The following is an 18,594-nucleotide window of genomic DNA, read 5'->3' as shown; positions in this document are numbered from 1 at the left end:
ATGTCTAAAAAAACAGATAACATTTGAGTGTGGTCAGCCAGATGGCAAAATAAGAAACCCCAGGCCTTTCTTTCCCCATGAAGACATGGATTCAACAATAACATATAATCCAACTGCCTTTGTGATACATTCCAGCAACCCAAGTGAGCATAAAATAGCATCAAAGCTCATATCCTCCCTCCTATCTGCCCCAGCAAGGCAAGATTGAGAAAAACATGACTACAACAACTTTCACCTTCTCCCTGGGGAGGAGCAGAAGAGGAATATACCTCCAATGGAACAGTTGGGGGCAGTGCTACCCTAGAAACCTCTTGACTGAATCTAAGCATTGACATTGAACAGGGTGGCAGGTTGAGGGTCACTGAGAACAAAGGCAATCAAAGTTTAGCATCAGACTCTGCAGTATCAGAAAGAGACACAAGGTGGAGCTCCAGTACTGTAGTTTACTACAGCACCAACGGCCACAAGCAAAGCAGACACACACACGCTCCAGAGAGAGCAAACACAGACAGAGGCAAACCTCTTCAATTAAGAAATTCCATGCACAAACCTAAAGAGGATGCATCCCCATAAAAGATTTGTGAGGTCTCAAGATTCCCTAGCTAGACAAACTGGATGAAGAAAGTCTTCCCAGTATGAAACCAGACTGCAAAGACTGGAGAGTTAGCTAAGCCTTCAAATGCCAAAGCCCTAACAGAAAATAACAATACAAAGGAACAGGGAAATATGGCCGATTCAACGTAAAAAATTAAATTGCAGCCAGGCGCAGTGGCTCACACCTGTAATCCTAGCACTTTGGGAGGCTGAGGCAGGCAGATCCCTTGGGCCCAGAGCTCAGAACCAGTCTGAGTAACATGGCCAAATCTCTCTACCAAAACAAAACAAAACAAAAAAATTAGCCAGGTGTGGTAGTGCACACTTGTAGTCCCAGCTACTTGGGAGGCTGCAACAGGAGGATTACCTCAGCCCAGAAGGTCGAGGCTGTAGTAAGCCATCAGCACACGACTGTACTCCAGCCTCGGTGACAAAGCAAGAGCCTGTCTCAAAAAAATAATAAATAAATCACCACAAATTGAGCCTAAAGAAATAGAAATACAGTCATACAAAGAATTCAAATTAACTGCCAAAGGTTGCTTAATGAAATAAATGAGTACAGATGGACAAACAAAAACTCAGTGTAACAATGCATAAACAAAAAGAAAAAAAATCAACAAAGATAAAAACTATGATGAAGTAGCCAACATTATTTCTTGAACCGAAGCATACAGTAAATGAATTGAAAATACACTAGAGGGATAGCACAGTAGACTGGAGTAGGCAGAATTTTTTTAAATCAGCAAATTTGAAGACAGGACTCTCAAAACTGCCAAGGGAAAGGAGAAAAAAGGCAAAGGAATTAATAAACACAAAAAGAGCTTAAAGAACTTATGGGCCACTATCATCAGAACAACATATACATTATGTAAGTCTCAAAGGAGAAGAAAGGGAGAAATGGGGAAAGAGCCTATTTGAAGAAATCATAGCCGAAAACTTTCCAAATCTGAGGACATAAATGGACATACAAATTAAAGAAGCTCAAAGAACTCCAACAAGGATAAATCTAAAGAAAACTACACCAAGACACATCATAATTACACTGTCAAAAGTCATAGACAGAGAATCTTGAAAGCAGCAACAAAAAAGTGAATCATCAAGTACAATGGAGCTTCTGTTAGATTACTAGCCAATTTCTTAGCAGAAACCTTGCAAGGTAGAAGGGATTGGAAGAATGTATCTGAAGTACTGAAGAGAAAAAAAAAAAAACACTGCCAACCAAGAACATTATATCTAGCTAAAGTGCCCTTCAAAAATGAAGTAGAAATTAAGACTTTCTCAGATAAACAAATGCTGGGACAGTTCATCACCACTAGGTTTGCCCAACAAGAAATGATAAAGGGAGTCCCTTAAAGCAAAAGGATAAAAAATAGCAACACAGTAACACAAAAATACTTAACTCCCTGGTAAAGTCCAAGGAGACTTCAAAAAGTTCCTCGAAAAATGGAATCAAAAGACAAAAATTAAAAATATAAATTTTATTTCTCAACAGAAGCTCCATAAAGGTCAAGACACTTTTATAAGTGATGATATCAGCCATTTAGCTCATCTCTAAAGACCAAGGGTCTTGCGAATTTATGCCAATGCATAAATTTATCAACTGAAAAAAAAATAAGTGCCTTTTAAAGATTTAAGATTAGTAAACAAAACAAACAAATGAACAAAAAACTCAGAAGGGGCGAAATCAAGACTATAAGATAGATGCCTAATTATTTATCATCAAAAATCTCATAAAATTGCTCTTGTTTGATGAAAGGAATGAGCAGGCGTACTGTCATGATGGAGAAAGACTTTGGTGAAGCCTTCCTGGGGATTTTTCTGCTAAAACTTTACCTTTCTCAAAACAATCTTATAATAAGCAGATGTTATCATTCTTTGGCCCTTCATAAAGTCAACAAGCAAAATGTCTTGAGCATGCTAAATAACTGTTGCCAAGACCTTTGCTCTTGACCTGTCTTCTTTTGCTTTGATTGGACCACTTCCACCTCTTAACAGCCATTGCTTTGATTGTGTTTTGTCTTCAGGATTATGCTGGTAAAGCCCTGTTTCATCTCCTGTTACAATTCTTTGAAGAAATTCGTCAGGATTTGATCCCATTTGTTTAAAATTTCCATTAAAAGCTTTGCTCTTGTCTGCAGCTGATCTAGGCACAATGGTTTTGGCACCCATTGAGTGGAAAGTCTGTGAATCTTTAATTTTTCATAAAGAATTGTGGAAGCTGAACCAACTAAGACATCTATGGTGTTGGCTATTGTTTCTGCTGTTAATCATTGGTCCTCTTCAATAAGGGCATGAACATGATTAATCTTTTCCTCACAAATTGATGCAGATGGTCTGCTGCTGCAGGCTTCATCTTTAACATCATCTCATCTCTTCTTAAAAGAAGTTATCCATTTGTAAACTGCTCATTTATTTGAGACATTGGCCCTGTAAACATACTGGAAATCAATGATTTCACCATTTTTCCACCTAAGCTTCTTCACAAACTTGTTGTTTGTTCTTGCTTCAATTTTAGCGTAATTCATATTGCTCTGATAAGGGCTCTTTTCCAAATGATGTCTTATCCTTCCTAGTACCTCAAACTAGATTTTGCTCAGAAATGTTATAACAAGTTAGTAGAAGTTTATTTTGATACAAAAAAAATTTGAAATCCATGCATAATTTTCTAATAATACACATTTTCCATGAACTTTTTGAAGACTATTTGTATATAAACAAATATGACATCTTCTAGTATTGTTATGCAGTAATACAGATCACTTAAATATGGTATAGAATTTTTAAAGCATAAAAAATAATTATAAATCTGTGTTAAAATATACACAACATAAAAAGAGGTAAAGTGTCATCAAAAACAAAGTAGGGGAGGGCAGAGGTGAAAAAAGGAAGAGTTTTCATACGTAATTGAAGTTACTAATTTAAAATTTATTTCTATCACTTGAAGATATGTTATGTAAATTGCAAGGTAAAGTAGAGGAAAATATCTGTAGAATATACACAAAGAGAAATTAGAAGAAAATCAAAACATGTCACTAAAAAAAAAAAAAAAAAGTCAATGAAACACAAAAGAAGGCAGCAAGGGAGGAAAGATGGACAAAAAAGCTATAAGACATACAAAAACAATAATCAAAATGGCAATAGTGAGTCCATGTCAATAATTACTTCAAATGTGAATTGGGCCAGGTATGGTGGCTCACATCTGTAATTCCAGCACTTTGGGAGACCAAGGCGGGCAGATCACTTGAGGTCAGGAGTTAAGAGACCAGCATGGCCAATATGGTAAAACACTATCTCTACTAAAAATACAAAAATTAGCCAGTTGTGGTGGCAGGCACCTGTAATCCCAGCTACTCGGGAGGCTGAGGCAGAAGAATCACTTGAACCTGAAGCAGAGGTTGCAGTGAGCCAAGATTGTGCCACTGTACTCCAGCCTGGACAACAGAGGGAGATTCCATCTAGAAAAAAAAAAAAGGTTAAGTGCCCCAAATAAAAGACATAGATTAGCCAATGGAATAAAAAAATAAGATCCAACTATAGGTTGTTTACAAGACACCTGCTTCAGATCCAAAGATGCACAAAGCCTACAAATAAAAGGATGGAAAAAGATATTCCATAAAACTGGAATCTGAAGAGAGTGGCTGTACTTACATCAGACAACATAGACTTTAAGACAAAAACTGTCACAAGAGACAGAATAGGACATTATATAATGATAAAAGGGTCAATTCACCAGTAAGATATGCATCTAACATTACAGTTCCCAAATTTATGAGCAAACACTGACAGAAGTGAAGGGAGAGAGACAACAACACAATAATAGTAGGAGACTTCACTAGCCCACTTTCGGTTATGGATAGAACCACCACACAGAAGATCAATAAAGACACAAAGAACTTGAACAACACTATAGACCAATTGGACCTAACAGACATACCAATGAACAACAGCAAAATACACATTCTTTTCAACTGCACATGGAACATTCTCCAACATAGACCACGTTACGTGACAAAACAAGTCTTAACAAACTTAAGAAGACTGTAATCATATAAGGTATATTTTCTATCAACAATGGCATGAAACCAGAAATCAACAGTAGAAAGAAAACAGTAAAATCCACAAAAAAGTGGAAGTTAAACAACTCACTCTTACACAACCAGTGGGTCAAAGATGAAATCACAAGGGATTTTAGAAAATATCAGGAGACAAATGAAAACAAAAACACAATACACCAATATTTATGTAATGCGGCTAAAACAGTATTACACTTAATATTAACAATCAATAAAGATCTCGAATTAACAACCTAACTTTAGACCCTTTCAAAGAACTAGGAAAAGAGAAATTAAACCAAATTAATGAAGGCAAATGAAGTTTAAAACAAAGATAAATAAAATAGAGAATAGAAAAACAATGAGAAAAAAAATCAATGAAACCAAGAGTTTGTTTTTTGAAAAAATTAACAAAACTGACAAACCCTTAGCTAGATTATGTAAGAAAAAAAGAGATAATCAAATAACTAAATCAGAAATGAAAGGGGACATCATAATTGATGTCACAGAAATAAAAAAGATTATAAAAGACTTACATGAACACATATATGGCAAGAGATCAGATAATCTAGAAGAAATGAATACATTCCAAACATATAATCTACCAAGATTGAATCATGAGTAAATAATCTGAACAGCCCTATAACAAATAAGGATATGAAGCAGTAATCAAAAACTTCCCAACAAAGAAAAGCCCGGGACCAGATAGCTTCACTTGAAAATTCTACCAAATAATCAAAGAATTAACTCTTGAAACTCTTACCAAAAAAATGAAGGGCAGAAAACACTTCCAGAATCATTCTATGAAGCCAGCACTTCTCTGATACAAAAACTAGAAGACAGAATAAGAGGCCTACGGAACAATACCACTGACCAAGACTGATGGAAAAATCTTCCCCCAAATACTAGCAAACTCAATACAATGGCACTTTTTTTAAGAGAGGGTCTCATTTTGTTGCCCAGGCTGGAGTGCAGTGGCATGATGATGGCTCACTGCAGCCTCAACCTCCCAGGCTCAAGTGATTCTCCCGCCTCAGCACACCCACCCTCCTCCTCAATACCTCACAACCCCTGCCCCAAGCAGCTAGTACTACAACTATGTGCCACGACACCTGGCTAATTTTAAATTTTTTTCTGGAGACAAGGTTTTACCATATTGCCCAGGATGGTCTTAAACTCCTGGCCTCAAACGATTCTCCTGCACTGGCCTCCCAAAGTGCTGGGATTACAGGCATGAGCCACCATGCCTGACCCAACAGCACATTAAAAGGATTACACACAATAAGCAAATAGGATTTATACTTGAAATGCAACGATGTTTCCAAATATAAAAACAAATCATTGTACTATACCATATTAACAAAATGAAGGGCAAAAACCACATTATCATCTCAATTGATGCACAAAAAGCATTTGACAAAATTCAATACACTTTCCTGATAAAAACACATAAGAAACTAGAAATAGAAAACACCTCAACATAATAAAAGCGATACACAAAAAGCCAACAGCTAACAGCACACATACTGGTGAAAGACTAAAAACTTTTCCTCTAAGATCAGGAGGAACAAGGCAAGGATGGTCCAATCTTGCCAATATTCAAGATAGCATTAGAGGTCCTAGTCAGAGCAATTAAGACAAGAAAAGGAAATAAAAGGCATACAAATTAGAAAAGAAGTAGAATTATGCTCACAAATGGCATAATCTTATAGTAGATAACCCAAAAGATTCCACAGAGAAACTACTACAACTAATAAATGATTTCAGTAAGTTGCAGGATACAAAAATTAGTTATGTTTTCATGCAGTAACCATGACCAATCAAAAAAGGAAATTATGAAAATCCCATTTACTATAGCCTCAAAAAGGATAAACTACCACAGAGTAAACTTAACCAGGGAGGTGAGAATAACATCAAAATACAAAACACTGTTAAAAGAAATGAAAAAAGATACCAATAAATGGACAGGCATTCCATTCTCATGATTTGAAAAACTTAAAATATTGTTAAAATGTCCAAACTATCCAAAGTGATCTACAGATTCAATGCCATTCCTACCAAAATCCCAATGGTATTTTTTGCAGAAATACGAAAAAAGAAAAATTCTAAAATTCATATGGAATCTCAAGAGGACCCACATAGCTAAATCAGTCTTTAATCAGAAAATAAAGCTAAAGGCCTCACACCTCCTGATTTCAAAACCTGATTTTACTACAGAACAACAGAAATCTAAAACAGTGTGGCACTGGCATATAGACAGAATAGAGAGCACAGAAATAAACCCTTACATAAAAGGCCAAATGATTTTTCACAAGAATGCCAAGACTACACATTGGGGAAAGGACAGTCTCTTCAACAAATGGTGCTGGGAAAACTAGATAACAAGCAAAAGAATGAAGTTGAACTCTCATGCCACATACAAAAATTAACATAAAGACCTAAAAGTAATACCTAAAACTATAAAACTCCTAGAAGGAAACACAAAGGAAAAGCTTTGAGACCTTGGATTTGGCAATGCTTTCATGGATATGGCACCAAAAGCACAGACAACAAAAGCAAAAATAGATGAACAGGGCATCAAACTTAAAAATTTCTGTGCACCAAAGAAAACAACTGACGGAGTGAAAAGGCAACATATGGATCGAGAAAATATCTGTAAACCATCAAAGGGTTAATATTCAAACTAGATAAGGAGCTTCTATAACTCAACAACAATAACAAAATAACCCCATTCAAATGGATAAAGGATTTCAATAGACAATTCCCCAAATAAGATTTGCAAATGGTCAACAGCATATGAAAAGATAATCAACATTCCTAATAAGAGAAATGCAAATCAAAACCACAATAAGATATCACCTCACACCTATTAAGACAGCCATCAGAAAATAAGTGTTGGTAAGGATATGGAGAAATTGGTACATTTCTACACTGTTGGTGAGAATATAAAATCCTAGAAAAATGCTATAACCATTATGGAAATAGTATAGAGGTTCCTCAAGAAATCAAAAATAGAATTACTATATGATCCAGCAATCCCACTTTTGGGTATATATCCAAAAGAATTCAAAGCAAAATCTCAAAGAGATATTTGCACACCCATGTTCATCATGGGTATTATTCATAATAGCCAAGAGGCAAGGCAACCCAAATGTCCACTGATGTATAAATGGATTTTTTAAATGTGGTATAAAGATACAATGGAGTATTACGCAGCCTCAAAAAACACAGAAATCCTGTCATGTGCTATAACATGGATGAACCTCAAGGATATTATGCTAAACAACAAAATAAGCCAGTCACGAAGAACAAATACTGTATGATTACAATCATATAAAGTATCTGCAGTAATCAAAAATCATAGAAACGGTGGTTAACCAAGGGCTGGGGGGAGTGGGAATTAGTGTTTAGCAGATATAGTTTGTTTTGGAAAATGAAATACTTCTAGAGATCTGTTGCTTAACAATGTGAATATATTTAACACTACTGAACTCTATACTTAATAGCTAAGATAGTAAATTTAATGTTACATGTTTTTTACGACAAAAAAATTGAATATGTGAAATGTAGCTGACTTTGTCTAATACTATTCGTAATTTTCTCTAGGAAGAACATAGAAATACTGTAAAATAAGTGTGATGAATGTGTGACAATGTATTTTTTTCTAAATATCATATGACAAGTATTGAGGAAAGAATAAGAGATACTATTCTATTTAAAGTCAGGAAAAGCATTAAGGGATACATATTATTTATAGAATACAATGGAAGTCATTTGCAGATATTTCAAATCTACTCCCAATTATAGAATCAAACAACTTATGAAATCTGACATAGGGCATGGTGCCAAATATCTGTAGTCCCAGATACTCTGGAGTCTCAGACGGAGGATCAATCCCCTGAGCCCAAGAATCTGAGACCAGCCTGGGTGATAGCAAGCCTCCACCAGAAAAATAAATAAATAAATACATAACAAAAACCCTTAATATAAACCCTCAAACTTGGACGTTTCAATGAGTCAATAAGTTTATAATTACTATACTAAAAATAATTTGTGTTAATCTTTTATTGCTCTTTTATAGAAAATTTGTATTAGTAAAGATAATTATTTTTAAATTCGTTTATCAAAATGGCATTGTTTAGTGAACATTACAAAAGAATATATATAAAACATGAGCCCATTTTTGTCAGAAAAAAATTATGCATAGTATATGCATGCGTAGCAAAAAATGTGAAATATGCCCAACAGAGTATCAATAAAAATTATCTATAGAGTAGAAATACATGCCATTTTTATCTTTTTTACACGTTTTCTAATTTCCTACAATGAATGCATAAACAAATATGTTAAAGGCTTATTAACCCATGCATGTGAAAGCATAATTAAGCCAGAATACAACTGAAGGTTTCTTTTCCTAGAGGCAATGTTTATACCTACTTATTACTTCTGCAACCCCAACTTTCTCACTAGAGACTATGCAAAAACAAAATCAAAATACACAAATAAGATTGGCAGCCTTGGCAGAGTAGAAAGTAGAAACTAACACTAGAATTCAATTTGTCTTTTATGTTCCCATTCTCAACAAATGGTAATTTACATTGCTCACTGGCTCACTAGTGGCAAACACAGGTGGTTCTCCCCTGAGACTTTCATAAGTTTTTACAACAGAAACCAGAAATAATAGTCTCTTTCAACTCCTGTTTATCAGCAGAAAGTTGTCCCCTGAGCAATGTTCAGGATACTAAAAATCAAAATCTAGGGTAAGGGGAACGAGAGCAACTTACCCAGTTAATAAGATGATCCCATCCCTAGAACAGGTATGCATATTTAATACAAACCACCTTTGGCCTTAGAAGAGACAAGCTAAATGAGAAACCTATTCTGCACCTTCTCCCTTGCTATTATCATCACTATCTCTATCTCTTAAAAAAAAAGTCACCCTGGGTAGCTCTTCAGTTTTAACACTTTTGCTGACAATATTCAGAAAAGAGAACAGGAAATTGCCTTGATCCACCACAAACTAGCAAACTCATATCTGCATGTTTGTAAAAGCACCTCAACTCTACAGATGATAAAAGAGAGTGATGTATATTTAACACAAGTAGGTTAACAGAATTATGCTCACTTTAGACCCAGCAGAGTCTTTTGATTTTACCTTTTCTTATTCTTTTATGTTCACAGTAACAAGGCATCATGTTCTATAGCAATTGCTCCCAGTACTCCACATTGAATAAAAATTGACAACATGCCTTTAAAAATAATAATTTACTGGCCGGGCGCAGTGGATCACCCCTGTAATCCCAGCATTTTGGGAGGCTGAGACAGGCAGATCACGAGGTCAAGAGATCGAGACCATCCTGGCTACCACAGTGAAACCTCGTCTCTACTAAAAAATACAAAAAATTAGCCAGGCGTGGTGGCAGGCGCCTGTAGTCCCAGCTACTCGGGAGGCTGAGGCAGAAGAATAGCATGAACCCAGGAGGCGGAGCCTGCAGTGAGCAAAGACAGCACCACTGCACTCCAGCCTGGGCGACAGAGCGAGACTCCATCCCCCAAAAAAAAAAAATAAGAAGAAAAATAATTTACCAAGAGCATTTTGAATAAACTTGCATTGAGACTAAGTAAAACAACTGAAAACTTGTTATTTAAGTTTATTTGTAATTTATTTCCATGCCTTAACTTATGTGAACAAATTACCAAACTACTTATAGTAATAAATAATGCCAGCATCCAATTACATTGGAATCTAAAAAATCAAGGATACATTTTCATTCTCATAAATACAATAAAAATGTAAAATAATCACCATATTAAGATAAATTTCCTACACATATCTAAAAGTTGTTTTAATTCTATTCTTTTTCATTTATAACTATGATAACATTATTGACGTTTTCTGAATTTCAAAAGTCAGCTGCCAAATTAAACAAAGCATTTGGGAAAAATTTAAACTTGTAACAAAAATATCAAAACAAATATACAGACTATATATTTTAAATATTAACCTACCTTACAGCACTTTTGCAATATTGCTAATGCCTAATACAGATTTAATACTAATCAAAGATTTGATCTTTTTCAAGAACATTTCTCAATCATCAGAAGAAAATGCAAAACATTCCAGTAAAACTTCCTAGTTTTCAGAACGACTATACACCAAGATCATTCTGCAAAACAAAAGATTCTTCAATGGACAGAGTTGTCACCTGAAATATAGCAATTTGGCAGAGCACCTACAGTTTCTGTTTTTCTGAGGGAGAATGAATTGCTGACAAAGAGGGTAAAGGAGATGGTTTGCCAGTTGGTACTAAAAAAGAACTGAGCCGCTCATTCACATAATCGACACAGAAAGCTCTCCATCACCAGGCCAACAAGAGTGGAAGTGGGGGCTGGCAGCCTAGCAACAAGCCCCTTCTTTTACCTTCTTCTGTACAATCCCCTCAGACTTAACACTAACCTTTTATAACATCTCCTCTCTCTTTTCTCCCTCAAGGTTGCCATCCCATGATGTTCATTCTAACCATATTTCACCATTAATGAAGCAAAAAGTAACAAATTGTCCCCCCGTCTTATGCTCCTTCAGAAATACCCTTCTAAACAAAGGGGCAAGGAAGAGATAAGAGATACTTAAGACAGTAACAAATGCTTAGTCTTCTGCTATGAAAATAAATAGGCTTTCTTTATAATAAAGGGAATGAAAATACTTATCACTGGATTAAAAAAGAAGGGAGAATGTATGTGTGAACCCATCTGGGAGCTACTATGTGCCAAGCACTACGATAATCTTAATTAATCTTTATATAGTATCTCCATGAAATAGACAGTTATAATTCCCTTTGTACAGATACGAAATAACGAAGGTCAGGATAAGTGTTTTCCCAAAGCTAACAAAACTAGTACTTGAAAAAGGTGAATTATTAAACTAGATGATCTGATTTCACAGCCCATACTCTTAGCATTATGCTATACTATATACACGTATTCTGAAAAAGGAAATATACTCCTTAACTTTTTGTATGTAAGTAAAAGGTTAGTAGAAAAAGATAGGTATATCCCAGATGTCTCCTTATTCTGTCATATCAGAGTATAAGATATGTTGTTTTGTCTTTCAATGTTTTTAAAGTTGAAGGCTATGTAAATGTTAAGAACACTGAGTCTGGTTTAAATTCCACCTGAGCCTTAACCATGTGCCTAAGAATTTGTTACCTAATCTCTAAACCTCTTTTCTTCTCTGCAAATAGGAACAACTATAGCTACTTCAACTTTTCATTAAAATGGGGTTCCATATGTGTTAATATTTTTAAAAATTCAGGAAGTTTATTTTTTAAAGTATACTCAGTAAAATGCAATTTTGCCACCACCTAAACAACAAATCTGGGATTACAGGTGAACATACTTCTATTCAGAAAAATTAAGTTTATTTAAAAAGTGCCTAAATACTGCTATATCATGTACTTGAGAATGTATCTAAAAAACACTGCTACTTAAACACTTGTCCTACTAATGACAGAAGACTTTTTAGGAAGTCAGTATGTCAGTTATCCAATTTGTTAATAACTGAGACTGGATTATGTATCCAGATCTTTGTTCAACACTATAAAGGATATGAACAAGGAAAATACATGCTCTCTTAACTTCAGAAGTTTGTAATATTGTTAAGGCAAAGTAATCATGCATGAAAGTTACATAAAAAATAAAGACTTCTGTTTTATGATTCATGAGAGTAACAAACATTCAATGAAAGAAAAAGATGAGTATAAACTGGAAAATAATAATGTGATGAGGCGCTGAGCTAGCCCTGAAGAGCAGTTAAGATTGAGACTAGTAAAGAGAAGTGAAAGAGTAATTCTGGATGGAAGGTAAATATGTAAAGACAAAGTGACAAAAACAAGCATAACTTGTACAGGGCACAGTGAAGAGATAAATCTAACTATAGAGACTATAATAAATAAATTTCATTGAAAAGGGCACACAGTTTATGAAAAGCTCAGCAATTTAGACTCGCAATAGTAAACCACTAAAGCAAGGTTCTTAAAACAAATCTTTAAACAACATTTAAATACACAGTCATGTTTAATTAGAGATATTCACAGTCCAAAAAATATAAGTTACATATTTCAAAAAATTTTACTTTTGAGAAAACTACAATATTTGTGGCTCTACAGTTTTTCAAAAAGAGACTTAACTGTTAGAGATTAATACTGAAATATTTACAGAGAAAGTGATAAAATTCTAGGATTTGCTCTGCTTCAAAAGAATGAGAAGGGATAAACTGGGTGGTCTTAGGTTGATAATTTTTTTTTTCTTGTTTTTTTATGAGACAAGAGTTTCGCTCTTGATGCCCAGGCTAGAGTGCAATGACACGAGCTCAGCTCACGGCAACCTCCGCCTCCCAGGTTCAAGCGATTCTCCTGCCTCAGCCTCCCGAGTAACTGGGATTACAGGCATGCACAACCACCCCGGCTAATTTTGTATTTTTAGTAGAGACAGGGTTTTTCCATGTGGGTCAGGCTGGTCTTGAACTTCCGACCTCAGGTGATCCGCCTGCCTCGGCCTCCCAAAGTTCTGGGATTACAGGCGTGAACCACCGCACCCAGCAGGTTGATAATTATTGAAGCTTAAGGCTAAATAGAGGGAAGCCTGTTATACTATTCTGGTTAAACTTTTTGAGACGCTTAACATTTTCTATTACAATTTTTTTTTTAATCTACCAAGTTAGAATACTGTTGGGAGAAGGATCAAGTCATATAACTATATTCTAATATCTCCACAAATGTATTTGCTACAATCACTTATGATACAAGACTGACAGAATGAACCAGACTATTATTGTCTACTAATCAAAGCTTTACAAAGAATGAATTCAAGCAATCCTGCTGGCTTAAGAGAAGCCTTTGTAACTGCTATACATTTTAAATCAAAATAGCTTTGCCATGTTTCTATTTTTTACTTTAATTATAAAAAATTCTGGTTGAGATATCACTACAAATTAAACACAAACCAAATGAGTTATTAAAAGAAATTAATGCCAGTCCTAAAACCACTTGGCTTTGTGGTTTCAGATATTGAAAGGTAAATTTTCATGCAATGACAACATTAACAACACATGCTGGCATGCATCCCAACAGTAGTTAGTATCAGCAACACATGGCATACAACTCCCCACCCAGAAGAAAGAAATCAGGGGCTAATTCTATTTTTATTTCTTCCTGTTATCCACAAGCAGGTGGCAACATAACACTAGCTTCAATAAAGTAGACGAAGTTACCTTTCTCAAAATAGATGACCACTGCAATAAAGCCCTAACTCGTGCAAAGGAAAAATTAATTTGCTTTTACCCCAGCTAAAATATATTTTATGTAAAATCAACTGCAATTATTATTTGAGTGTACATTTCTTGAAGTTCACCAATAATAACAAACATTAAGCCCAGCACTGTGCTATATACGTTATCTCATTTCATTCTCAATGCAATCTTATTTGAAAGATTAAAAAAACAGGCTTAGAAAGGTAAAGTTCCTTGGGAAAAGTCCAACTAAATGTGTTGGAGAGACAGTATCTGCACCTATATCAGCCTGATGTCAAAGCCCATAACTACCTCACTATATTGCCTCCCATAAAATCAAACCAGTCTATGATCAATGATGTACATTATGGACATAAAGATGCTCATATAACCTAACTGAAATTTAGAGTAAGCATCAACTCTTAAAGAAGATTTATAGGAGTGATTATCTTTTTAATAAACTTCTAATTCCATAAGATATACTCCATAAATAAAAGACTAAGTGATCTTCACTTCTCTTTATTTTACTGCATTTCCCATATTTTCCATAATCCACTTTATAATGAAAATTCCTTTAATCAATAAGTCAATTTCAGTTTCAAATGGATTTTTCTATGTTGAATGAGATCCTCCAAGTTTTGCTAAATTTATTAGCAATGAATTTCCTATGGAGCTTGAAAGAAATAAATTGTTATTTAATTATCTACAAAATTATACAACACTAAATTAAAGTACTGCTATCAAATGTTAAAGCCAACAACCTACTATGGAGCAAAACGTTTACCGTTGTAGAACCAGAGGTCTTCAGAACAAACACTGATCAGGCCTCAACACTTCCAAATAGTGAATGAGAACTTACAATACCATTTGGCTGTCTCAGTCAATTTTCCGATGTCTGATTGTAGTGACGGGGTAAAAGCCATTAATTCTGAAAGTCATTCTTTTGCATGTATCTGTCCATCTCCTCCTTCCTCTCACATACCCTCTACTGCAAGTCCACATGGACCACTAACTTAGTATCTGACATTTTCTCTCCTGGCTCTAGTCCCTTCATACTTTCATTCTACATAACTGGAGTAATATACAACATTCAGAGAATTGCAACAATAAAAGCCTGGCAAGTTATCTTGCAATGTACCCTGGCACGCAAACATAAGTGATTAAATTGTTTTGCTACTGTCACTAACATCCTTTTTATAAGAAGCAGTTGTCAATATAGCACAAATTGCTACTCAACTCACCTAAACCTCACCCAAACAAAGAGAAAATGAATTAAGTAACAAAAATGCCTATATGAAAGCTCCCTTGAGGTGTTTAAAACAGGGATAGGGGAATAGACCGTCAAAAAGTCCAGAAAAATGTAACATTTTTTACTTTTCTCCGCAATACCTAGATTTTCTGTATAGGACATGACCCTGGTCTGAACTCCACACTGAGCAAGTGAAATGCCGGTGAATTATCGATCTGTCGTGGGAATCCAGCCTCCCTTCCTCTTTCCGCTACAGCTACTTCTACTTCCCAGCAGGAACTGAGCGTCGAAATCCTTTAACTCCAAGCCTAAGCACTTCAGTTACCTCTCCGGGACACCCATTCAGCCCCCAGCCCGTTACACCTGCGATGCTGACGTAGGCAAGCACTTCTTTTAATAATCTCACCCTGACAGAGTGAACACCTACAGTATTAACTGCTGTGAAAGTCATCCCAACTGCGCTCTCAACTGAATGAGACTTTACAAATCGAAGTGCAAGTTGCTGTAGAAGTCCCAGTGCATTCTTCTTTGAGAGATTAAAGCCCCAGAAAGGGCTGCATTTAAAATACACACACACCCCTTTTCCCAGGGTTTTCTTAAACTACATTTGGAGAAAAATGCTGCCCCACACAGACACACTTGCATTATCACCTTCCCCACCATGCAGGCCCGGCTGCCCCGGAAGAGTCTGGTTAAAAGGAAAAGAGAGGAAGCAAGGGCTCCATGTTACGTTCGCGATTTTGTTCCCCCGGAGTTTCAAGTACACATTACGCTCTGGCAGTCAGGGCTTCCAGAGAGGCACAGAGAAAAAAGAAAAAAAAGGCGCGGGGAGCCGGCTGGAGAATTCTGCAAGCACAGGCCCCGATGGAGCGCCCGTTCCGGAGATGGGATTTCCCTCCCTTTCCCCTCCCCCGCCCGTTCGGACCCGCGGAATTCCGCCCCCGCCGCGAGCCCGGAACAATGCAGCCGCCCATCCCGGGGACCCGTCACTTACCACCCAGGTCAGTGCACCGTTGCCGCCGCCCACGCCGGCTCCCGCGCCGCAGCCACCCGACTTGGCCATGGCGAGTGCCTCCAGCTCACAGGCCCCGAGGCCGCAGCCGCCGCTCCCGCCTTCCTGCGGGCCGCTAGGCCCCGCCGCTCCGCACCCACCGCTCCACTCGCCGCACTCCTAGCCGCGCCGACCCCCGCGCCCCATCGCGAAGACCCGGAGCGGACGTCCAGCCGAGCCCGCTGAGGAGGCCGCGCCGCCGGCTGCCCTCAAACTCGAGGCGCGGCGTCGGCGTCGCCCGGGCCTAGCGTGGCGGCTGGGGAAGAGAAAGCAGGGACCGACCGGCGACCGCCGAGCGGCGGCACTGCCTTCTCGCCCGCCCGCGGGCGCCGCTGCAGGCCGGGCTGAAGCCCGGGCGTGCGAGCCGCGAGGGCGGCCTGGGAGCCGGAGGCGCTCGGACGTGGCGAGGACGCAGAGGTGCCTTGTCCTTCTCACACTCCGCGAAGGCCAGCCGCTCGAGTCGCCAGAGTAGTCGTCCCGTTCGCCGCCGCTGCTTCAAAGGCCACCTTAGTCAGCCTCGCTGCAGCCCCGGTTTCCTCACACACACACACCGAGAGGGACAATAAACAGAGCCGCCGCCGCCGCCACGGTCACCTCCCTCTTGTCCGGCATAACACCGCACACACACATTTGCACACCGGGGAGAGAGGGAGGGCGCGGCGGCCGCCCCCGCTGTCAGTCAGCGCCATGCCGTCCAATCGGGGCCTTGTCGCCACAGCCTCTCGGCCAATCCCAAAATTCCAAGCCCCCTGGAGGGGCGGGACCCGAGGGGAAAACGTCATTGCGGGTAGCAACCGAAAGGAAGACTTGGGGTTTTTGTTTGTGTGTGTGTCTGTGGGTTTTCCATTTGAAGGGAGAGCAGGGGCTGCTGTCAAGGGTCAATTGAGGGCGGCAAAGGGAAAGGGTCGAATTGGCCTCGGGTCGATTGTAATCCTCCAAGCGTGCTGTTTACTGAGACCTAACCGGGAAGCCGAAGCGTTTCTTTGACTGGGGCCTCTAAGGATGAGGATGGGGGCGGGGGTGGGAGTGGGCGTGGGGGTGGCAGGAAGCAGCCGGGGGCCGTCCCAGAGGGAAATTATTTTTAAAGAGCGGTTGTAAACCGCAGCAAGACGTTGTAGACCACTGGTGCAAGGAGGCCCCGTGACCCGGTCTCCCCAAGGGCCTAAGTGGACGCTGCTGTCAAAAAAAAATCATCTCAGACCTTCTCCATCTCCTTCCTCCCTCTCCTCCCTTCACCCCGAAAGAGGATATAGTCAGTTTCCAGAAAACTACACATGAAAAGCTTAAATGATAAGGGACACACAGAGAACGTTCTAGGGAAAGAATGCAGGGTGGGTTGAGTGTTCTATTTCTACTCTTTGTTGACCTTTCTTCTCTGAACAATGCGGAGATGTCACTGTCACTTTTCTCATGTGTCCAGAACTGTGCCCCCTGCCTCTAAGAGGGCATGCTTAATTTTTAAAACTGCTTTCAGTGGAATTTTCAAATGCACAGTAAGGAATAATTTCATTCACATTAAAGCTTTCTAAGAATGAAAATTACCGATACAGCAACACCACAGTCTTTGGCAGATGGAAGATGGCTTTACTTCTTCCTGTTTTTCAGTGTAATTCCACTCAAGTATTTATTGGGCGCACACTCTGCCACGCTGTGCCAGGCTCTGCGATGGGTTCAAAATAAAAACAGGGCCCCTGATTTCAAACCATTTATAACCTGGCTTGTGAGACAGACTAACAAGGAGCCAACGATCACCAAAATGAGTACTTGAAGGCATGAAGTGCGACCAAAGAGTTGTGATGAGAGCTTTTTTATAAAGATGGAAACAGTATTATTGTTTTTTGAAGAGGTGTTTTTGTGAACTTCTAACTGTGCATTTCCTCTCAAGGGAAAACAAAAATGTCCCGGGTCACATCTTTAAACTGCATTCTGAGTCTAGAGGTGGAGAACTCTGAAACATGGAAATAATTTAAACAGGTTTTTTTTAATTAGCTCTCTGATGGCCATGTAACTTTGCCATACGAGGGACTTCAGAACAGTGAAGCCTTTCTTTACCTTGAACTTTGGGTGCAAACTTTTCTGAACCTGACCAAGTACCCATAGCCTTGTTATTTAACTTCCCTGAGCCTCAGTTTAGTGCTTGCTAAAATGATACTGTGTTCTTACTGTGAGTTTGCATCTCCAAGTACACACGTATTTCGTTTGAAAAGGGGTCATTTTAAAGGCAATGAGTTTTTTTATGAAGAGTATTAGGTAGAAGCTAAGCTATAAAATATATAGCTGTCTCCTTTTTTAAACTTAAGTTGTCAAAGCTCTTTATCTTCAGTTTTTTGTTGTTATTTTTTTTAATTTATTTTTTTATTAT

General features: G+C 38.2%; 1 protein-coding gene across 2 annotated transcripts in view; it reads right to left on the bottom strand.

Moving 5' to 3' along the window:
* The window catches only part of TOP2B (DNA topoisomerase II beta), a 67,710-nt gene extending 50,825 nt beyond the window's left edge, over positions 1-16,885 (bottom strand). For both annotated transcript variants that reach the window (XM_010358002.2, XM_010358003.2), the window contains exon 1: positions 16,176-16,885. In XM_010358002.2, the coding sequence (XP_010356304.1) occupies positions 16,176-16,244 (69 nt within the window). In that variant the 5' untranslated portion in view covers positions 16,245-16,885. The remainder of the gene's footprint in view (positions 1-16,175) is intronic.
* Positions 16,886-18,594: the final 1,709 nt, after the last annotated feature.

The sequence above is a fragment of the Rhinopithecus roxellana genome, chromosome 1 (genome assembly GCF_007565055.1).
Source record: "Rhinopithecus roxellana isolate Shanxi Qingling chromosome 1, ASM756505v1, whole genome shotgun sequence".
Classification (NCBI taxonomy): domain Eukaryota; kingdom Metazoa; phylum Chordata; class Mammalia; order Primates; family Cercopithecidae; genus Rhinopithecus; species Rhinopithecus roxellana.
Note: the sequence above shows the minus strand (reverse complement) of the source record. Positions and strands in the feature narration are given on the sequence as shown.